The following is a 23749-nucleotide window of genomic DNA, read 5'->3' as shown; positions in this document are numbered from 1 at the left end:
CCGAAAGCACTGTATCGAACGGTTCAATATCAATACGAGTATCGTTGCACCCCTAATATATATATATATATATCTATATATATGTATATGTGTGTGTGTGTGTGTGTGCACTTAAAATGCGTACTTCAAGCGTGCAGACCCTGAATTGGGACACAGCAATCTATTCCAACGTAGGAAGTGTTATGAACAGCTGATCGGATCGGCAAAGCGTGTTTCTGGAATATTATTTTTTTGTTGCTGCAAGTGCTTTTTATGCAATTTTTGCAAAGCTATATGTGGAAGGAAACCGTGACCGAGGGCAAGCTGATAGCATAAGATGTAAGTACAACTCCTCCGGTTTCATATGCAAAAACAATAATTGCGCTAGTTTACGTGGTTACAGTGCTACCGGGATTTAAAAATAGTTCCGACCGGTTTTAAAGGGTTAACATGGCTACACACAGCTGGCATCAATCGTGACCCACAAAATAAAACACTATTGGTTATTTAGATTAGCCCTTATTTGAGAAATATTTTCCCACCAGTTCAGGAAGGCACAGTTTTTGGAAGAAGTCTTGTGCTTTCTTCAAACGCAGTTCCCAGAAGTCCACATCAGGGAAGATGCGTATCATAGTAAACTCCCTTTGTTGCCGAAGGCAGAAGTCTTTGTCCTGTGCAGTCAATGCCTCCTTGCTGTCCGTTCGGTGTTTAAAAGGACAGTTAATCTTCAGGCACCCCTTCCCACAACAGTCAGACATTGTGAGTCTGTCTGGAGATGCTGCCATTGTCTCGATGTAGGCCCTTGTGCGTCCTCTTCATGTGTAACGCCCCATCTTGTTTGCACAGTAGACAAAGACTTTTCAGGGTAACACGCACGATTCACAACCAATGACTGTTTTCTACAGTCATTGTTCACAACACTTTGGGCCGGTGTGTCCAAACTTGTAGCAAATATAGCATGCATCACCAAAGCTGTGACTCTCAAGCATGCCAGCGAAACCAAGCAGGGGTCTTGTGCTGAAATCTATGTTTGTTTTGATTCGTGGCCTGCTAAAATGGTGCCGCGCTCCCACAATGCATTGTGGCGTTACGTCAACTCCAAAGCCCTATTCAGGTTGCGGCCAGTGCCGGCTACCTGTTAGCACTTCCTGGATAGCGTGTGGCCCCGCCCTCTTGCTTGGTAGCAGAAGTATGGCAGCCCACACGTCCCAAGCATGTCTGTGTATGCCATTTTTGCCTTTTGACGATAGGCACGAGCAGTGTTGCTGTGCCTGGGCGAAAAGGGAAAAAGAAATAAATACATAATAGCAGCCCAGAGCATGCTGTGCTGTCTAGAGAAGCTGACGCTTGCATGGACTGCTTTGTTGCCATCACTAACTAGGGAGACTGTGCTTGGTTTTCTGAAAGCATTTTAATGGCCTGCCCCTCCCCCATCCCATGCCTTCAAAAAAGAAAGCAGGCTACTATGGGGAAAATGGCTGCCACTGCTGTGGACACCAGATAGGCAGGCCATGGTTCACTGATTCACTGGTGGCCCCTCCCACAGCGTCCCTCACATGGCTCACATGGTGGAGGTTGACTATCAGGTGGCGGATGTTGAAGAAGTGTCCATCCTCTCCTCCGGTGTTGCCCACCTGTCCCTGGGCTGCCCCCTGCTGGTCCCCAGGCACAGTGTCGGGCGAGATTGGTCCCTTCAGCTTTTGATTGGAGCATACCGGGTGTGGGAGCTAGCCCTTCCTGAGGTCCCGTCTAGTAGAGCGGACCTCAAGGTCGATGATGTCACAAAGCCACAGCACCTCCTATCTCAGGTGCCACTGCCGCCTGGTTGGTCTGGTTGCAGGCAGTTGAGTGCCCTGCCTCCCAGCATTTATGGTTCCCTGCCCGCAGATACTTGCTGCAGTGCATGGCGGGAGTAGTTTGCCTTTGGCCCCTCCCCCGATAGCCCCGCCCCTGGTCCCTCTGGATGCCCCTTCGGGCCCTCCCTGGGCTGGGCGGCATGCCCTAACAAGGGCGTGAGGGTAACTGCTGCCCTGCTGGGGGCCATTTTGTCGCTCCCTCTCCCGCTCCCTTGACACGACAGCTGTGGGCGGGCTGAGGACATGGAGATCCCTCCCCCATCCTGTGCCTTTCAGGCTAAAATGGGGATGATGGCTGCAGCGTTCCCTCCCATGGCCCCGCCTCTGTTAGGCCTGAGCTGGCGGAGGTTGATTATCGTGAGGTGGATATTGAAAAAGCTTCCATCCCCTCTGGCTGCCACTGGAGTGGGGCCCGGACGGGTGAACCCATGTCTGGGTCGCCTGATTTCCGGGCCAATCCCACAGCGTTCCCTCCCATGGCCCTACCTCTGTAAGGCCTGGGCTGGTGGAGGTTGATTGTCAGGAGGTTGATGTTTATGATGCTTGGCTCTACCCTGCGGCCATCTCGCTGTGCTGAGGAGCCTATGCAGGCGTGTGGAGACAGCCATGTTCAGGTGAGGCGGGGAAGATTCGGAGCCTAGGTTCAGCTGTCCTCCAGCCGCTCTCCTCCCTCCTGACATCCTTTGAGTTGGGCCTAGTGGCCAGCACTGCTTGCAGGCTGTGTTCCCCTGGCATATGCCGGCGCTTGGCCAGTTTATACACCTGTGCCAGGCTGTGTTCCCCTGGCATATTGCCTGCTTTGCCGGTTTCCGCGCCAGTTGGACCTCGCTGTGTCTGATGCGTCAGTGAGTGAGTGTTCTTTAGCCCGCAGCTCTGGCTCCCTTTCTGGCGTTGCCCGCTTCTTACAGGGTTGCATGGCCAGTAGGAACTCCACTCAGCGGCTCAGTGAGCTACACCTCCTCTCCTCACTGTGGCCCTGGGATTCCAGGTTCGGGCCCTGGGCACTCCTGTAGCGCCGCCTCTCTGTCTGGCATTGCCCACATGTCATAGGCCTATGCAACCAGCGGGATGCTATTTGACAGCTCGGTGTGCTGCACTCCCAGGCCATCTGCCTCGCGGTTCCCGGACTGACCTTGAGCAGCTGATCACTTGCGGTCCTGCGTCCTGCACGACCGGTTCGGGCCAGTCTGGCATCTGCAGACTGCTGCCTCCACCCCCCGGCTTGGCCTTTGCGTCTGCAAATCCCTGACCGGGGTGGTCTGCTTATGTGTACTTCGTCAATGGTTCATTCGCACCCTCACTCTTGGCGGTTCGGTTGCACTGTCTCCTCACGGGGTGTCTTACAGAGTTACCCCATACATATGCAGTGTTGGGAAGGTTACTTTTAAAATGTATTCCATTACAGAATACAGAATACATGCCCCAAAATGTATTCTGTAACGTATTCCGTTACGTTACTCAATGAGAGTAACGTATTCTGAATACTTTGGATTACTTAATATCAGTGTTGGGTAAGTTACTTTAAAATAGTAACTTAGTTACATTACTAGTTACTTCTATCAAAAGTAACTCAGTTACTTCAAGTTACTTGTTACTTTCAAAGTAACTAGTTACTAGGAAAGGTAACTTTGGTTTTACTCAGAATTCTCTTGTTAATGTGTTGCTTCCATAACTTTGCCAGTCTTCTAGCTTGCTTACTTTCCACAAGTGCACTGTGCCACCTACCAATAGAAAGGAAAAGATAATGTGCATATTTCCACAAGAGAAATCCCACGCCTGGACCGTCATTGACTGCTGCCATGATTCTAGCCTACATCACAGCGTCATGTGCGCCTTTTACATCCAACACAAAAACTGCAGCCGTGGTGCTTTGATTGTACTCAGAACTCGGAAATTCTGCCTTCTGAATAGGAAGATGTAGGCAACTCCAGACTGCAGATGAGCTGCATACAGGGCTGGACTGGGACAGAAAATTGGCCCGGGCATTTTGACTAGAGACTGGCCCACCATTATAGGAAAAATCATAAAGCCTTTGAATGAAAACAAACGCTGTTGTGACAGTGATGTACACTGTTTTGATGGTATATATGCATCAATCGTTTGTTGTAAGATTGAGATAATTATTTTCTAAAAGCCAGACATTTTAAATGAGAATAAGAAAGAAAAGTATTTCCTTGTGCCCCCCTCTCCCTGTTAATGCCCTACCTGGCCCCCCTGGCAAAACTTTGCTAGATCCGCACCTGCACAGTTACCAGCTGTCAGCTACTTAGAAAAGGATCCTGGGGTTATCTGTCTCTCAGAAACAGTTCATAACTTCCCTTCAACTCATTTATGTCACCTAAAAGGTAAACCTGTTTCTCCATCACAGCTCTGATGATTCAGTAAGGACATCACCTGGTTTCATCTTCATGTTTCCCTCTCACCAGATAACCAAACCGATATCATGGCCAGCAGCTTTACAGCTGTGGCTCCAGCAAACATCAGCTGATACTAGAAAGTAGTGTTAAATAAATTCTAACAACAGCTGATCAAGCTTAAACGTGCTGCTGTTGTTTGGCGCGACATCGGCTGGTTTCCTCTTTCTGGCGCAAAGTGGGCGATAAATAAACAAGAGAGCCGATCAGCTGATCATTGATCAGTTTTCATAATTGAAGTAGAAACGGGAGAGGGAGGGGGAGAATGAGCAAAGGAGAGGCAGCTGTGCAGCAAAGACACAGAATAACTCCAGCTTTGTGTCTTTTTCAATGTAGCTGAATTACGGGACAAACTGTTCCTTTTCACCTCAATACAAAACGCTTAATATTTTCTCTGAATACCAGACGGGACGGTTGGCAACTCTAATAACTTATGAACAAAATAAAGTTCAACATCATTCATAGCACCCACCCAGCTGTATAGCTAGTACGCAGTACGGAAGAAGTTAGCATAACGAAAATAAACTCCACCTAAACTTGGTTTATATCTGATCCAGATAGACTGCAGGTCATAACTTCTTACCTGAAGTTCAGTTCACACTTGGACCAGCGGCCGCCTCGGGTCTTTTTCCTTCTGCGTCCCCTTTCCCTCATCCACCTGCTGGCCTCCACCACTTGCTAATGTTACTGAATCTGTGGAAGCTCCGCGATAGCCACCACACAAAGTAACGAGTAACGACCGTATCTAAATCCCAGTGACGACTAACGCGTTCCTGATTTTGGCATAATAACTAGTTACCGTGCTCGTTACCACAATAATAACGTAGTTACTGTACTGTTACTGTCCCAACACTGCTTAATATATTATCATGCTGTTTACAACTACGTGAATGTACTATTGCTGTGATTTATTACTGTTACTGAAGGTCCGCGGCTCCGAACCGTAGTAAAGGGACCTCTGGCTAATACGTCGGGTTCTGTGTCGGGCTCGTAGCCGAAAAATAGCTTTACTTTGTTGTCTGGGTCAAGTTTGCTTGCGAGAGACAGAGACAGGCGTTGTAAGGCTGCTCCAACGGAACTTATTGTTTTCGGAGGAAAACACAAACACGGTGTACAGTCGAGTCTTAATAGCTTACTTACAACTGGGCTCGTTAGGCTCTCTTCTTGGCTGCAGTGGTTATTATTATATTAACATGCTTCCAGCTCCCGTTTTTGCTCAATGACAGCTCGTACTTTTCCTTTTTCTCCCTCCCTCGCTCACAGACACATAACGTGTATGGCAGTCCATTCTCCCTGCAGCACGGACTACACTGCCTATGATGCTACATTCTTTAGAGCTATACCTGTAGCATTCTGCCTATTAGCTTAGCACAACAACAACAGGCGCTCTCTCACCCAGGAAACACGCAGAGAGAGCGTCGCCCTGTAACCACGGCAACCGTAACGCTGCCGCCTGGAACAACAGAACGTAGCTGTCAAACAAAACCCAAACAGTCCTGACCCGCCACAATATGAAACAGGGAAGTACCGCCGTGTATTCTAAATACCACCTTTTTAACGGTAACTGTAACGGAATACAGTTACTCATATTTTGTATTTTAAATACGTAACGGCGGTACATGTATTCCGTTACTCCCCAACACTGTACATATGGAATATGTAACGGTGTGGAGAGATAGTCTCAATATGCTAGGGAATGTATGGTTAATGTGTAACCTTATCTTTTTCAGTGAGAGACTATCACTCCACTGCCAGGCCGCTCGGAGACGCGTTCCAATCAAACTATCACCGGTGTCACGTCTGCACAGCTGTGTTATACATTAGCTGTGGGGTGTGGCCGGGCGAACTGGAGTGTCTTAAAGAAGTATCCACACGCCACGACCAAGGGGGGTCATACCCCGTACATATGGAATATGTAACGGTGTGGAGCGATAGTCTCTCACTAAGAGAACCAAGGTTACACAGTAACCATACGATTTCCTGTTAGAAGATGTGGTTTCAGCAAACACTATCAGCGGTCTGGTGTTTGTTTGGCCCAGAACTCAAAACCAGAAGTGACCCATTTATTGAACTGATCAAAGTCCCAAAAATAAAATTCACAACTAAGACACAATGGAGTCCACAATGCAGAGAAATAAGAATCTGTGAAAGCCCTGGTTTATAGGAACTGAATAGGAAATCATTAACAGAGACAAGGAAGGCTAGACTAAAACACAAAGAATAAAACGTATAACCATTCCTAACTGCTAACATAAATCAGATGATAAAGATAGTAAGAACTCAAAACATTAAGGCAATAAGAACTCTACATAACCAGACCTAAAACACAGGATACTTCATAATGAACAAGAATTCGAAGTCCAAAAATACCAAACTGTGTTTTGTACTTAACTTCTGTACAAGAGAGTTCATGGCCCAGGACCATGACACTTTAATTGATTCCATGGTCCTTCCTTGGTGTTTAATGGGTCAAGTAGTTCTGTCTTACTTCTTGGTCTTGTTCAGTTTGGGTTCTTCAAAGCAGTTGAAGACTAAGCCAGTTTGACATAGTTTCCTCTGAGTAGGTGATGCTGAGATGTGTCTGTTGCTTAAACTACTTGATGTGGGTTCTAATTTGAGCTATTTGTGCCTGATTAATGTGATTGGTCTTCTTCACTTTGTCTTCCTTTCCAGGTGACATCTACATGAAAGGCACTGGATTTTAAATTGTGTTTTTATGGGTTTTCTGATTGCACTAGAAGAAACCATTTAAATTTCTTTAAATATTCAGAATTAAATTGCCCCTTTCTTTTCTTGCTGTCTTATTGTAAACTCTTGTGCAATAACTTTTAGTAAGATAGCTTTTAGTTGAAGAGGAAGCGTCTGTGATCCACGAATTTTAAGACTATCTCAGTCTTGCACTGGAGAGGGAGAGATACAGCGTGTGTGTGTGTTTGTGCATTTATGTGTGTGTGTGTGTGCCCCTCAGGTCTCTCCAATAACCAGCACAATCTTTGGAGAAAGACTTAAATAAGTTTCAAGACTCTCCAAAAACTGTGAAGGTCTTTGAGGAGAGTCTGGACATTTGTTGCTGGCTACAAATTCAAATGGAAGCATACTGCTTTAAGAGCAATGACAGCCTCTTGAATATCAACATCTGTGCTATTTTTAATTGACAACAACACAATACAGAACTTACAAGTATGCATAAGACATAATTTTTTTTATTTTTTTCCATTCTACTTAAATCTTTACACTAATAGCCAGGGGGCATAAGCAGGGCTTAATTTTACATATAGTTGTGCGCATAACTTATCTATTACACATAAATTGGTGGTTGCATAGTGGGCGAATGTTACTGGCATGCAGACAGGACTAAACCACCAAACTATTCATTAGTACAAGATCTGCTTTTCATCCTAAACTGCAACCACCTTTTCTTCTTACTTCTGCTACAGGAAAAAGAAAAAATGTAGCTTTATCCATCTATTAACCAGTATGTCTTATGTTATTTAATGCCATTATTGTTCAGTAGCTTTTTCACAGTCTTCAGGTAGTCAGCATCTGGGTTATCCCTGAAAGAATACAGATTAGAAAGAAATAATTAAATTAAAAAATAAATGTCATTACACACACACACACACACACACACTCCGATGTAGATGTAAAGACAGAAAATTGGGACTAAATAATATATTTAAAGCTACCTATTAAATCAGTAACTTTAACAGTAGTGTTCTTTCAGATCTAATTTTATCACTTCAATTCAGTTTTATTTATACAGCACCAAATCACAACAACAGTCGCCTCAAGGTGCTTTATATTGTAAGGTACAATAATACATACAGAGAAAAACCCGACAATCATATGACCCCCTATGAGCAAGCACTTTGGCGACAGTGGGAAGAATAAAACTCCCTTTTAACAGGATGAAACCTCCAGCAGAACCAGGCTGAGGAAGGAGCGGTCATCTGCCATCTGTCTAGACATTTCAGTTTCTAACACACAATTGTAAATGTGTTTGTGTTTGTTTGTTTGCTTGCTTGCTCATTTTACTTCAAGTCAAGTCAGTTTATTTCTAAGCACATTTAAAATCAAGGCTTAACCAAAGTGCTGCACAATTCAAAGGGATAAGCATTAGGCCTTTCAAACCAAGTCTGCTATAGTATACTCACCATATGTTTCCACCTCCTGAAAATATTTTTAGTGGAATGGAATTTGTAGTGATCACGTCCTCTCCATTTCCATTTGTGGCTATTATAAACAGAAGCTTCTGATTGAATGCCTTTTCCAGCAGAGCAAGAACCTTCTTGCCTTCACGGTTGTCAGGCAGGTAAGCACAGAGTACTTCCCCAGCATAATTCCGGCCAGGGTGAGGGTGCATCTCCTATAGGAAGATATGTTTAGTGCATAAATGGACATTCATTAAACCATGTGCTTAAGTCTAACCACATTGTACTTAAGTCATCATACTTTTAGAGTTAATTAAATATATAAAACTGTAATTAATAACTATTAACAAAACTATTTAGACTTTCGTTTAGTACTTTGCTTATTCTTTATTAAAAATAATTTTAGCAAAGAACCCTCTTTGACAACATTTTTAGCCTAAGCAAGAGTTCTGAGGTTTTATTTAATAGGAGGCTATAAAGCCCACAGGTAAAATATGCACATTAACTAAGGCGAGATCTTAATTTAATTTAAAAATAGACTCTGACTTGATTAACTCAGAGGAACTCTGTTTCCCCATTCCAGAACACCTGATCAGGTTAAGTTCAGCAAATTGTGAGTACGTTCACCCTGAGCTAAGCGTGTGCACTCTTTCATCATCACAGAACAAAGTCTGATATATGTATTGACACCATGTCTACTGTGGTGATTTATCCAACTCACATTTTTGTTAGATAAAGTCGGAATGCTAATTTTGAATGTAATTATCTAGCTGTAACCTGAGAGAGGCAAAAACAAAAAAAGGAAAATAAAAAAAATGAAGAGAAAAATTGTTCATATTAAGCAGTTTACTGATGGACCTGTGATATTAGTTATCTAGACAGCAACACACTCCAGAGTGGTCAAGTGTGTTTCTTTATTTTGGTTTGGTTTTCTTTTGCTTTTCTGGTGATTGCTAAATCAGTTGCTAAATCTATTTCCTGTTACACCTCAGAAATGCCAGAAAACACCTGCCCAGTCCTCGAAAAGAATAACAAATATTGGGAGATACAAAATTAAGATTAACTTGTTTGAGAATGATAGGAAGAGTATACAGAAACTTTACCACATGATTTATCAGAGGAACAGGGTCACTAGTATATTGATAAAATGACTGTTGATAGTAGGATAGTAGTAGAATGTGCACAGTGTGTCTAAGACTCAGTCAAAGCCCCCCAAAATACTTAAAAGCTACTCAAGAGTTTAAATATTCTCCTGGAGATCCCCCAACAGTCTTGTCAGTCAGTGGTTATCAATCCTGTACATCATAGTTTTCAGTTACTTTAGACAAAACTGTTTTTCTCTGCACCAGAGAGAGACTTAAAAGAGAGGGGATGTTTCTTCTATACCGGTTTCTCTTCTTTGGCTCCCTGTTAAAAATGCAGAATCACATACAAGGCCTTGAATAACCAGGGTCTTTTTTTAAAGACCTCAAAGTACCATATCATGCCAATAGAGCACTTCCCTCTCAGACTGTCGGCTTACTTGTGGTTCCTGGAGTATTTAAAACTAAAATGGGAGACCTTCTGCTTTCAGACGCCTCTTCTGTGGAACCAGTTCCCAGTTTAGATTTGGGAGACAGATGCACTCTCTACTTTTTAAACTTTCCTTTTTGATAAGGCATATAGTTAGGCTGCAAACATGCAAGCATGTGCTAATGAGCTGACTGATGTTCTCATGTCCATCTTCAACCTCTCCCTCAGACAGAGTACCGTCCCCACATGCTTCAAGACCACAACCATCATCACTCGGCCTACACCCCACCCTATGTGACGGGCTACAGGACTTTTTGACTGGCAGGCCCCAGTCTGTCAGGATCGGCAACAGGACTTCAGCCAATATTATTACTGGCGTTCCACAGGGTTGCATCCTCAGTCCCATCCTCTACACCCTGTGCACCCACGACTGTGTCGCCTCCAAAAGGGATAACACCATACTAAAGTCGCATCACTGTAGGGGACGAAGCGGCTTATAGGAGAGAGGTGGCAGGTCTGCTGTCATGGTGTTAGGACGACAACCTCACCCTCAACTCTGATAAGGCAAAAGAGCAAGAAGAAGAAGAGGAGGCCTCACCAGCCGCTGTTTATTGGCTGAAGTGGAGAGGGCAAGCAGCTTTAGTTACCTAGGTGTCTACTTCACTGAGGATCTCACAAGGACACTGAACACCACACAGCTGGTCAAGAAGGCTCAGCAGCGGCTGTATTTCCTGAGGAGGCTGAGGAAATTTGGTATGTTGGCCAAGATCCTCAGCTGCATTGTGGAGAGCACACTGACTACCTGCATCACTGCATGGTACGACAGCACTACTGCTATGGACCGCGAACTCCTGCAGAGTGTGATAACAACCGCGGAGAAGATCACCAGGACCCTGCTGCCCTCTCTGAAGAGCATCTACCATCGCCGAGTGCAGAGGAGAGCTGCCTCCATTCTCAAAGACCCCACATACCCACAACACGAACTGTTCACACTTCTGCCCTCAGGACAAAGGTTTAGAAGTGTGAAATCCAGAACATCTCAACTCAACAACTCCTTCTTCCCCACTGCTATCAGAGTCTTGAACAGCTGACCTATTTTAACAGTAATAATAATTTTTGCACATCAGGTCATCTCATATATCAAACCAGCAGATTAAGCTCTATCTGCTAAATCTATTTAATACTTTAATACTCTAATTTTTGTCTCCATTTATTTATTCATGCTATTTGTATTTATCTATTTATACATATTGGCCTGGCCTGAATGGCCTGTATTTTTGTATAGCGCTTTGCTTAGTCCCTAAGGACCCCAAAACGCTTTATACTACATTCAGTCATTCACCCATTCACACACACATTCACACACTGGTGACGGCAAGCTTTGAGTATGGTGTATAGTTGTTAGTTAATATTGTATTTTCAAAAATAATATTTACTAAGTTGCTTTTTAACTCTCTTGGAGGGATCTTGTTTCAGATGATCATCTTGAAGAATTAAATGTTTTTTGATTGTTTTTTCTAATGCCCACCTTTTAATTCATTATGACATATAATGTTGCAGAGTTTTCTCACAAATTGTCCTCAGTAGGATGAGAACTAAAAAAGAAAAGATTACAACAGACGCAACATTCCTGTAATCCGTTGAACAGTATCGGGATAACCTTGGAGTGGTAAGAGGGCGTGGGAACATTTACAATCACAGCAGATATTAAGATGCAAAAAACATTATTAGAACTAGTTTTTGTCTCAACCTCATATAATAATGGATTGCATTTATATAGCGCTTTTCGAGACCCTCAGAGCGCTTTACAATTCCACTATTCTTTCACTCTCACATTCACACACTGGTGGAGGCAGCTACAGTTGTAGCCACAGCTGCCCTGGGGCAGACTGACAGAAGCGAGGCTGCCATATCACGCTATCAGCCCCTCTGGCCATCACCAGTAGGTGGTAGGTGAAGTGTCTTGCCCAAGGACACAACAACCAAGACAGACAGAGCTAGGGATCAAACTGGCAACCTTCCGGTTACAAGATGAGCTTCCCAACCCCCCTGAACCACGGTATATATGCACAGCAAATTCAAAAGTGTTAAATGTTTTGGTGTTAGTAGTCTTCTTGCAAAAGTAGAGTTAATTTTACTCTAAGTAGAGTCACATTCTTTTAATGTAACTCTGAGGTGTAAAATGATAGTAGTTAAAATCGAGTGTTAAAAATGAGTGTTTCTATTTCAAATCTGGAGGTGTTACAATGAAAACATTAACTCTTGACCTCTTAACTCTGAACTCCTACAGGGGCTATGACACCAATAGAGTAAATTCACAGACTCCGCCCCCAGCACCATAGGCTCCAATCGAAGCTGAAGTGAAGCCGTTTCAGAACATTTTGCTCTACATATTTGAGTTGTTTGCCATGCTTGGTAAGTCATTTTTTCAAAGATTGTTTCAATTATTATTATTAGCTTTTACTTCTGTGGCTCTTTGGAGTTGAGACAAAGCTGTGTGAAAGGTATTAGCCATGTTGCTCGACGATAGCATAATACCACAAATACCACAGCCTTGAAAAAAGGCTTGCATGTGAATTTTCAGTCACATTTTTGGTCAAATACATCTAAAACAATGTCTAGAATGTGAAATGTTGGTATAATGGTGCTACTTGAAGCCTGAAAACGATCTTCCATAAAAAAACGAGCAAACAGCAGTAGCAGATGTCCTGACTGGGTTCTACGTTAGCATTTAGATCCCTCCAGAGCTTTGTGCACACGGTTTAGGTAAAAATGAAAAAGGTTGAGGTTTTACATTTAGTTCAGTATTACCTGTTGCCTGTGTCCTTGTCTTTTGGGAAAATACTTTACACAAGTAATGGCTCAAAAAGGATTCCTTTTTTTTTTTTACTGTGCTGCAATTGAGTGGATTATTTGTGCCATTAATTAGTGTCAACTAATTTTTATTCAATCTCCACATAGGATATGCTTGTGAAGATGGAATATGGGGGAGAGCAGAAGTGCGTTGAAGTTCTACAAAGTGATGAATGAAGGACATGTATATTGTATTGAAGAAATAAGTGATGAGAATGCTGTTATTTGCATTTACCAGCTCACCTATGTCAGACCTTTTGATAAACAAAATTCTAATGAAAGTGAGAACATGTACACTGTTACATCTTTCAGAAAATGTTTTGAAATTTTGGTGCACAGTTCAGAATAAATGTTTTTCAAAAACCATTGTGTCTTTTTAGTAAATGTTTATTTCCAAAAGAAATTTCTAGAAGTTCAGAACAGTAAAATTCCCACATTAATTAGAAGATAACTCTTACGTAGTTAAACTAAAATACTCTTTGAGAGTTAATATATAAACTCTTAACACCTAGTTAGCATTAGTAAGTGTTAAATTATCAACTCCAGACAGATTTGGTGTTTAACACTAAATCAGAGTTAACATACCAACTCTCCAAAAATTAACACTCTCTGGTGTGGACCCATATAGGCACTTTAATAGTGTTGAAATCAAATCTGACAGTGTTAATTTGGACATGCTGGATTTGCTGTGTGCATTTAGTGAGTGTTGTTTACAAGTATGTACTAGTATCTTTCTTCAAATCAAAGTATGTGCTGCTCCTTTTTTTTCTGTTTTCGTTTTCTATTTCCATCTACCGTGACTCACTAACCTGACCAACCAGTTCACCAGTTTCTTTCTGAATGCGGAGAATGCGGTGTATGTCAGGTGTGAAATGTATGGTTTTCAGGGTTTTTAATCGGTTTTCAGCATTATTTTGTTATCGTTTTTATCGTTAACTCTGTTTTCCTGGGTCTTTTCACGTGTGTTATGAATAAATCTTATTTTTTTCGGTACCGGTACTAGTTTTATTTTGTTGTGTTTATCCGCGACACCTTAAAGGCCGGTCCGTGAAAATATTGTCGGGCATAAACCGGTCCGTGGCGCAAAAAAGGTTGGGGACGTTGTGTTTTTTATCATTTTAAACAATGTTATTGACCTAGTGAGAGAGTTAATCAGAAGTATTTGACTGTTTCTTTTTTTATTATTATTGTTATTATTATTAATAATATAATTGACTTTAGCATACAGACTGAAGAAGCCTGGAGTCAAATTACCAACCTTGAAACTAGTGGATGCCTTGCTCAACCTCATTAGCTATCTCAAATATTAGGTATTAGTACATATTAGCTATACCACATATAGTTGTCAGCAGATCCACTAAGCTCACCGTCTGTTTTCCGTCCAGGAATGAGAAGTTAATCTTCAGGGTGTTATCATCAGGAAATTCATTCAGGGCTCTGTTGATAACTTCCCAGGTCATTTGACCATCTGGTTGGCACCCACTTAGTGTACCGAACGTCCCATTTGCATTTTTGCCTGTAGCTGGACAGACAGAAGCAGATTTTCAGTGGAATTATCTACTAGTAAATAAGAAATTATACCAGGCATTTAGAAATAGGTGTGTGTATTTTTGAAGGACCTTGTTCAACCAGCGATGGAGGACCCTGTCCATCGAGATAACGATTACAGTAAAGCTTGTCACTGCTCTGGTTAGAACCCATACTGTAAAGACAAGGGAAACAGTATGAATTAGCACTTTATCTAGAATAAATCACAATGTTGGTAAATGTCTTATAAGAAAAAGGTTTTACTGTTCAAAAAAAATCAAGACAATTGTAAAACTGAAACAAATGAACAATGGAGTTCCAAGAGGAAGAGAGATTTTTATACATAGTTTAAGATTTGTGTTTAAATTTACTATCATGCTTAAATTCATTTTATAGATCTTCATTACTCATCATAACCGCAGCTAGCTGTAGATTATGGACTGTGTATTCTTGCAGATGTCCACTCACACAAGAGGATTTCTGTAGACTGGTTAGCACAGTTTGATGGTGTGTCAAGGCTGTAAATCACAAAACCCTCTAAAAACATTGAGCTCACAGGACATGCTTAGAGTCCCCTGAATAAAGGTGTGAATGGTTGTGAAATGGCTGTGTACAAATGTCTAAATTTGATGGCAGAAGATACATCCTTAACACATCGTATGTCGCTGGTTATTAGGGAAAAGTATTTTATGGCCCTCAAACACAAGAACTTCCTCTCATGTACTTCGAGTCCTAAAAAAACAAAAAGATTTGATAGCTGGCTTGTAACTTCAAATAAACATTTAAATGTGTCCGATGTTAGTTTTAAATAATCTTTTATACTGTCAAATACAGCACATTGACTAGGTATATCTGAGTAGGGCAGGTGAAACTACCGAGTGCTGAAAATAAAGTTTCTACGTTTAGCCAGTCATAATATCTTTGGTTTTGCTGCCTAGCATTTTGCCTGTTCTGTTCTTCAATCAGCTTGTTTTAATTCAGAACAAAAAGAAAATGTTTACAACACAACACAACATACATTAGTGGGTGAGTTCAAACTGACTAATAACTTAAAATTCCAATGATTACAGTAAATGTTAATTATTGATGAGTGCTATTCATACTCTTCTCAGTACCTGCTGAAAGGCTGTTATCCACACTGCAGAGAATTATCTTGGTTTCTCCTGTCGTAACAAAAAAAATCTTGGCGCTCCAGGCATTCGTTAGCTCATGAGGATATGAAAAGGGCACCAAATCAAAGACAGAAACAAGGAAAAAATAAGATGGGTGTGTCCAGTTAATGGGTTGTGGTTTAAGGGCTGAATGATCTGCTCAACTGGTCTAGCAAGTTTGGTAACCATGGTAGTGTGTGTGTGTGTGTGTGTGTGTGTGGGGGGGGCAGAAGCAAGCAAGAAAAACAGTTTCACAGTAGTTTTATGTATGATCATAAGGATAACAATTTGTGTTGTGTTTTATATTTTTATATATTTCATTGAATACAACCCCAATTCCAAAGATGTTTGGATGGTTTTTTTAAACACTTTAAATGGAATAGCCCTTTATTGTCATTGTAAATGTACAGCAAAATTGTGGGTGCTCCACACCAACTGTGTAGAAATAAAATATAAATAGTACAACAGCAGGAATAAATAAACATGAGAGAGATATACAATTAAGAGGAATATATAAAAAACAACAGAAAAGGCAAACATTAGAGAACAGGCAGTTAAAAAGACTTGGTCAGAATAGAGTCCACATATAAGTAGTCTGAGGGATGAGGGTTACTTAGATCATGGCTCAGATTGGTGGGTGTGTCGTGAAATCAACAAGTCATGAACAGCTGTCATGGCTACTGAGGGGGAGTGAACTGTAGTGCTGGACTCAAAGAAGTCAATGTTTAGTGTGTTTATTTATATTGATTCACCAACAAAGCTATACCCAATGCATTAGAGGAAAATAGTTTCTACGTGATCCAGGGAATCCAAATACCTGGTTATCCAACAACAGAACACTCTCAAAACTCAGGGCGACTCGTCACACTCCAGGAAAGGGAATCCAGGGGAACTCTTTGCAGAGGGAAACACCAGGATTTCACTAACTGTGTAGTTCAACACTACAGCAATGAATGACAGCCAGTCACTACCTTAACTCGTGGCAGTTATGGGATCATTGGTGACAGGTGGGTGATGTGTTTCAAGCTAGAGTCGCATAGACAACAACAACAACAACACAGACAGTAGGGGTGGGGGAAAAAATCGATACTGTGTAGTATCGTGATATTTTGTTCGCTAATAATGTATCGATACAGGGACAGCAGAAATCGATATTTTGTTACAAAAAGGTTTTTGTGCTCTGACTTCAGAGCATGTTGATCCTTTTTCTGAGCAAGAATCCTGACATTCCTTCACTGTCCAAATGTGTTTAACTTTTTTTTTGGCAGCAATAAACATGACAGTTTACTTATTTTAATTTAAGACATGTTTTATTTTAATTAAGTTTAAAACTTTTTTATTTAATGTAAAATTATATTTTGTTTTAATTTACTTTCAAATTCTTCAGTTGCTGAAGGGGCTGCATAGTTTTCATAAACTGCATAGTTCCGAATAGCTGTAATTGTACCAGATGGTTGCATTCAGTTAAGTTGGACTAGACTGTAATACAAACCGTTCAGTTTGTCAACAATAAAACTGAAATGAGAGAAAGACTTAGTGTGAGACTTTGTTATTAGATAAAATGAATATTGATAAAGTTTACCTTTATGTACAGAATCTGAATATCGCAAAATATTTTTTAAAAATTGCAATAATATCGTATCGTGTGTTAAGTATTGTGATAATATTGTATCGTGGGATGTATGGTGATTCCCACCTCCAACAGACAGAGAAGAGAAGAGAAAAAACAAAGACAGAGAGACAGATAAAGTCAGTCGAAGAGGCCTTAGGGACCGTGATAGTCATTCATGCATGTGCCACGGTGTTTAGCTTTAGCTACAGAAAGCAGTTGTTCAGTTCGGTAACTTGTATTCACATTTCTTCCAGAGAAGTGGAGGTGGCCATTAAATGTAAAATAACCGTTATAACACAGTGTTGTTATATTTAATTTGTTGACATTTAAACAGCAATGTTAATAGTCTGTTTATTTTTTTTATGTTTTTTTGCATATCAGAAAAGCTGAAAATGGCATTTCAATTCACACAGATAAGCTTATTGATCTAGGTATTGACCTATATCAAATTATCTTTTGATGCATAATTAGAAATGATAGTTTGTACCGACGTAGAAATAAAACTTAAATTTAAAAAAAAAGTTGAACGCAATAATAAAGAGTAAAAATCTTGATCATCTTAAATAACTGCAACAACAGATGAGTAAAGAGGGCAAGCAGTTTGGCTTGTATATCACAAATGTGTGCCCTGCCTCCTATATGTGAGGAAGGTAAAAACCCAAAGGACAAAAGACACACTTCTTGATAAGAATGTAAAACGGATTCTTTTAGCGTGTGCCAAAAGCTTTCTTTGTCCTTTGTCCCACAGATGTATTTTAGAGATATCCTTGGTGGTAAGTGGACTGGTTCTTATGTAGTGCTTTTCTATTCTAACTGAGCACTCAAAGTACTTTAATGCAACTTGTGCCATTTGCCCAGGCAAACAAACACTTTCTTCTATGTTTTTTTAATGAGTAGGTGCTTTCTGTCTAACATGTACACATATTCACATTTCAATGGGTGCACGGATGAGAAACTTGGAGTTAATATCTTGCCCAAGGATATTTGGCATGCAGCCTGGAGCAGCTAGGGATTAAACCACCAACATAGTAGGTGACCTGCTCTATCTATTCAGCTACAGCCACCCCAAGATGAGGAGTCAAAAATTAGTGAAATGAGAAAACCCTGTGGACTTTGCCTTTTCCTGCTCCTTACATGTAATGATTGCCCCACTGATTGCCTATATAGTCATGACAAATGACTCTTTAAGAATAAAGCCTTTGTTTAAATTTTGGAATTTTTCCTGATCTCCTGCCTAAAGTCGTTGGTGCCAAACAGAAATTTTATTGAGGGTAGCACTCAATAAAAAAGTCTCATGCTTAACAAATAATTAGAAACAGATGAATATTTGCCTTCATCTGTCCAATCATTCTCCATTTGTGGAGAGATAATGCTTTTAGAAAAGGGCTGAAAACTCTCAGTACTGCAGAGGTACAATACTTACTAAAGCCAAGTTTGCTCAGCAAGATAAAGGCTTTCTCTTGGGGTTTGTTCAGCTCAACATTTGGATCAATTAGACTCAGGTGTGATGTCCAGTATGTCCCTTTATCTCCTTTGTTTTGTTTGTGTTATTGACTTGTCAGTTTTGATCAGGCTGTGAGAAGTTTATCTATTACATGGCAACATTTACCACTGTGACTCAAAAAAGTTTTTATTTTTTGAGCTATTCATAGTTTGACTTTCTGACGCTTTGTGCATCACTTTCGTGCTGCACAATCCAAGTGTGCTTGAGCTTTAGGCCAGACACTGAAGGCTGGACGTTTACTTTCAGAATTGGCTGCTAGAGACCAGAATTCCTGGTTCCATCCTGCTTTGATACAGCAAGTCATCCATGACCAGTCAAGTAAACTCAGATCATCATATTACTGCAACCATTTGTGTTGGTATGATGTTCTTTTTATAAAATGTTATCTTAGTTTTATGCCAGATGTAATGAGAGTCAGCCCTACCAACAAGTTCAGCTTTTGTCTTGTCAGTCCACAGAATGTTTTCCTTGGATCATCAGGTATGAAATCACCACCTACTGACCAATCAATTTTCCAAAAATAATGTCACCATTCCTTGAAAAACCCTCAGGCCTCTGCAGGGAAAGTAGGAAGGGTTGTTTTTTAATAGAGTCTAGTATTAGCAGTGTAGCAGTGTAAAAGGCATATGCAGATTAAAATGAACTATTAGAAAATTTTATACACTTTTTAATCACCAAATTAATCCATGTCCATTCTTTTGACAGTGGAATGCATAGTTTGTGTTTCGTTCTGTGGTTTCAGTAAGGTAGACATAGGCTGCACATACAAGTGCACATAATGTACATAAATAGTTATGTATTTAAAAAGTTACCTGGAAAACCAAAATCCTGCTTTGTAGTACAGGCCTCTGGTCTGCACTCTTGTGTAAATGATGCTAACTAAATCTCTGAAGATTCCCTCACTTTTTCACTTAAAGTGTACATGTTTTAATGCTAACTTCACCCTGCTTAAAAAACTGTGATAGAATCAACAATGTCTATGAAGATGGATTTAGGAAGTACACATTTAAATAACACGTTTAACGCTTTCTTGTGCAGGTACAGAATATGGCATCACTTGTGAAAAACAAGGACAGCAAAACTAAAAAGCAGTTCCTCTGGGCTGCAACAATGGGTTTTGTGTTAAAAAAAGAAAAGAAACAAGGATATGCTGTCCACTTTCACTCCCTGTCTCTTAAGCAGTATATTGTTGCTAACTAGCTGAATTGAAACAGGAGAATCCATCTATTAGCTGTAATTTTGTGGTTTGTAAAGCACTTAACGAATGAGGACAATGTAGAGGAGAGTTTACTTTTATCAGCCTTTGTGTTTTGCATTTGCTTTGTACAAGTCCCTTCTCAAAACTTACAGCAAACTCATTGGATTACTGTGATTGGCTAGAGTACCACAACATATCCATGTCACTTCCAGAGCTTACCACCCGTTAAACACTCAAAATTGATATTAGACAATCGATTTTTTCACATCACACGAGACGTGACGCAGCCTCAGAAAGCCCTAAAGTTAAGCATTCTTGAAAATCTGAAGGTTCCAGAACAACCTTGGTCCTCTCAGAGACAGTTAAAACATATCTGCCTCTTCATTTGAAATCCTTTGTTGTTGTGACACAAAATCCAAGCTTGTTTTTAGTGACCTCAGAGACGCTGAAACAGAGAAAGACAATCCCGCTTAAGCTAAGAGGGCGAGAGAGGTTTAAAAAAATAGGCTGGGGACAAGAGGGGGATCTCAGATGGGATCTCAGATGGGATAATTACCATGTGTCCCAAATCCTGCCTTACTCTCCCCTCTAATCCAGACAGGAAGAGAAAACACAGAAAAGTCCAATTATGTTTTGAACTTGCCTTCCTCTTCTTCTCTCACCGCCATTCTCTCCATATAGTGCTCACCATTAAAGGTGTAGTCAATCTGAATCAGTGCTAACTGTCCCGGCTGTGTGAAGCAATATTGTATATGTATTGTATTAAGTTATATTTTAATAAAGTAGCTACAACAACTTGTGAATTAAGCTGAACAAAATTATTTAAGGGGAGCATGGTGGCACAGTACAGGGTGGGCCATTTATATGGATTCACCGTAATAACATGGGAATGGTTGGTGATATTAAAGTCCTGTTTGTGGCACATTAGCATATGTGAGGGGGCAAACTCCTCAAGATGGGTGGTGACCATGGTGGCCATTTAGAAGTCGGCCATCTTGGATACAACTTTTGTTTTTTCAATAGGAAGAGGGCCATGTGACACATCAAACTTATTGGTAATGTCACAAGAAAAGCAATGGTGTGCTTGGTTTCAATGTAACTTTATTCTTTCATGAGTTATTTACACGTTTCTGACCACTTATAAAATGTGTTCAATGTGCTGCCCATTGTGTTGGATTGTCAATGCAACCCTCTTCTCCCACTCTTCACACACTGATAGCAACACCGCAGGAGAAATGCCAGCACAGGCATCCAGTATCCGTAGTTTCAGGTGCTGCACATCTCGTATCTTCACACCACAGACAATTGCCTTCAGATGACCCCAAAGATAAAAGCCTAAGGGGGTCAGATTGAGAGACCTTGGGGACCATTCAACTGGCCCACGACGACCAATCCACTTTCCAGGAGACTGTTCATGTAGGAATGCTCGGACCTGGCACCCATAATGTGGTGGTGCACCATCTTGCTGGAAAAACTCAGGGAACGTGGCAGCTTCAGTGCACAAAGAGGGAAACACATCATCATGTAGCAACAGTGTTGGAGAGTAACGGAATACATGTACCGCTGTTACGTATTTAAAATACAAAATATGAGTAACTGTATTCCGTTACAGTTACCGTTTAAAAACTTGGTATTTAGAATACAGTTACTTTGTTGAAATAAATGGATTACACTGCGGTATTTTCCTGTTTCATATTGTCGCAGGTCAGGACTGTTCAGGTTTTGTTTGACAGCTACGTTCTGTTGTTCCAGGCGGCAGCGTTACGGTAGAAATGGTTACAGGGTGACGCGCGCTCCCTCTGCGACTGTATGTGTCCTGGGAGAGAGAGCGCCTTTTTGTTGTTGTTGTTGTGCTAAGCTAATAGGCAGAATGCTGCAGGCATCGCCCTAAAGAATGTAGCCTCATGGGCAGTGTAGTCCGTGCTGCAGGGAGAATGGACCCGTTATGTGTCTGTGAGTGCGAGGAGGGAGAAAAAGGAGAGTGGAAAAGTACGAGTTGCCATCGAGCAAAAACGGGAGCTGGAAGCATGTCAATATAATAATAACCACTGCAGCCAAGAAGAGTGCCTGACGAGCCCAGTTGTAAGTAAGCTATTAAGACTCAACTGTACACCGTGTTCGTGTTTTCCTCCGAAACAATAACTTCTGTTGGAGCAGCCTTTCAACGCCTCTCTCTGTCTCTCGCTAGCAAACTTGACCCAGACAACAAAGTAAAGCTATTTTTTGGCTACAAGCCCGACACGGAACCCGACGTATTACCCAGAGGTTCGGAGCCGCGGACCTTCAGTAATAGTAATAAATCACATTCATGTAGTTGTAAACAGCATGATAATATATTAAGTAATCCAAAGTATTCAGAATACGTTACTCAATGAGAGTAACGTAACGGAATACGTTACAAAATACATTTTGGGGCATGTATTCTGTATTGGAAAACATTTTAAAAGTGACCTTCTCAACACTGTGTAGCAATTTCAAATATCCAGTGGGCATGAGGTTTCCATTGATGAAGAATGGACCCATTATCGTTGTACCCCATATACCACACCAAACCATCACTTTTGTTGTTCCAACAGTCTTGGAAGGATCCATCCAATGTGGGTTAGTGTCAGACCAATAGCGGTGGTTTTCTGATCTGGGTCATCCTCGTTGAGATACTGTAGTAGCTGGAGTTTGTAAGGGTGCCATTTGTGAGAAGCTAATATCCGCCGAAGGGATGTTTGACTAATGCCACTCTCCAGTGACATGCGGCGAGTGCTACGCTGTGGGCTCTCACTGAATGAAGCTAGGACAGCCACTGATGTTTCTTCATTAGTGACATTTTTCTTGTGTCCACATTTTGGCAAATCCAACACTGAACCAGTTTCATGAAACTTAGCAAGCGGTTTGCTGACTGTAGCATGGGAGATGGGTGGTCTCGTAGGGTGTCTTGCATTGAAATCTGCTGCAATGACCCGGTTACTGCGTTCACCAGATATCAACACAATTTCGATCCGCTCCTCACGTGTTAACCTCTTCGACATGTCAATGGCTGTGAACAAAGAGAAGCTTGTAAATAACTCATGAAAGAATAAAGTTACGTTGAAACCAAGCACACCATTGTTTTTCTTGTGACATTACCAATAAGTTTGATGTGTCACATGGCCCTCTTCCTATTGAAAAAACAAAAGTTGTATCCTAGATGGCCGACTTCTAAATGGCCACCATGGTCACCACCCATCTTGAGGAGTTTGCCCCCTCACATATACTAATGTGCCAAAAACAGGACTTTAATTTCACCAACCATTCCCATTTTATTACGGTGTATCCATATAAATGGCCCACCCTGTAGTTAGCACCATTGCCTCACAGCAAGAAGTTCAACCCCACCATCTGTCTGGGGCCTTTCTGTGTGAAGTTTCCATGTTGTCCTCGTGTTTGCGTGGGTACTCCAGCTTCCTGCCACAGTCTAAGGACATGCAGTTAGTGGGGGTTAGGTTAACTGGTGATCCCACTGGTGATTGCCCATAGATGTGAATGTGAATTGTTGTCTGTCTCTCTGTCCCTGCAACAGGCTGGCTCTTGCTATATGGTAGCTGGGATACACCCCATCTCCCCCATAACATGAACTGGATAAGCAGAAGAGAATGAACACAATTATTTTAGATATGATGCGATAAATGAGTGCATGTGTTAAATCCAGGAGATTGACAAGGAAAACCCACGGGAGTCAAACAGTCACTACAACACGACAACAGCAAACACAAGCTAACTGAGGGTTTGAATATACAAAAGATAATGAGCGAAAGGGAGATGGGAGAAGACACAAACATGGCCAAAAACCCATCTCCATAGAGACTGTGTCAGCTTCCAAAAAGACAAAAAACAAACTAAAAACCAGCAACAAACAACTTAAACATTTACAAAGAAAGAACAATACAGTATCCACATCTGAACCAAAGAGTAAAACAGTGAAATGTGGATTATTAAATATTAGGTCTCTCTCCTCCAAG

The 23749-nt window shown here is 41.3% G+C and overlaps 1 protein-coding gene and 1 long non-coding RNA gene across 2 annotated transcripts; one reads left to right on the top strand and one right to left on the bottom strand.

Annotated features, from left to right (window-relative positions):
• Positions 1 to 7466: 7466 nt before the first annotated feature.
• On the bottom strand, positions 7467 to 15573 carry dtx3la (deltex E3 ubiquitin ligase 3L a). The gene is made up of 5 exons (XM_087845564.1): positions 15408 to 15573; positions 14385 to 14467; positions 14133 to 14287; positions 8404 to 8615; positions 7467 to 7803 (listed from the first exon to the last, which is right to left on the bottom strand). The coding sequence occupies exons 2-5, from the start codon at positions 14464 to 14466 to the stop codon at positions 7737 to 7739; spliced, it is 516 nt and encodes a 171-aa protein (XP_087701690.1). The 5' UTR covers position 14467; positions 15408 to 15573; the 3' UTR covers positions 7467 to 7736.
• On the top strand, positions 12209 to 13131 carry LOC148101146 (uncharacterized). The gene is made up of 2 exons (XR_015719535.1): positions 12209 to 12327; positions 12874 to 13131. It is a non-coding gene; the product is annotated as an uncharacterized LOC148101146 (long non-coding RNA).
• Positions 15574 to 23749: the final 8176 nt, after the last annotated feature.

The sequence above is a fragment of the Neolamprologus brichardi genome, chromosome 9 (assembly GCF_056152115.1).
Source record: "Neolamprologus brichardi isolate AB-2024 chromosome 9, ASM5615211v1, whole genome shotgun sequence".
In the NCBI taxonomy this organism is placed as follows: domain Eukaryota; kingdom Metazoa; phylum Chordata; class Actinopteri; order Cichliformes; family Cichlidae; genus Neolamprologus; species Neolamprologus brichardi.
This window is presented reverse-complemented; position numbering and strand designations above follow the sequence as displayed.

Bases quoted from the DNA above. Each gene is read 5' to 3' on its own strand.
- dtx3la (XM_087845564.1), bottom strand. From the start codon at position 14,466: ATGGGTTCTAACCAGAGCAGTGACAAGCTTTACTGTAATCGTTATCTC. The intron at 14,288-14,384 runs GTCCTTCAAAAA...CTGTCTGTCCAG, and splicing joins TCCATCGCTGGTTGAACAAG to CTACAGGCAAAAATGCAAAT. The intron at 8,616-14,132 runs GTGAGCTTAGTG...ATCTTCCTATAG, and splicing joins TCCTGGACGGAAAACAGACG to GAGATGCACCCTCACCCTGG.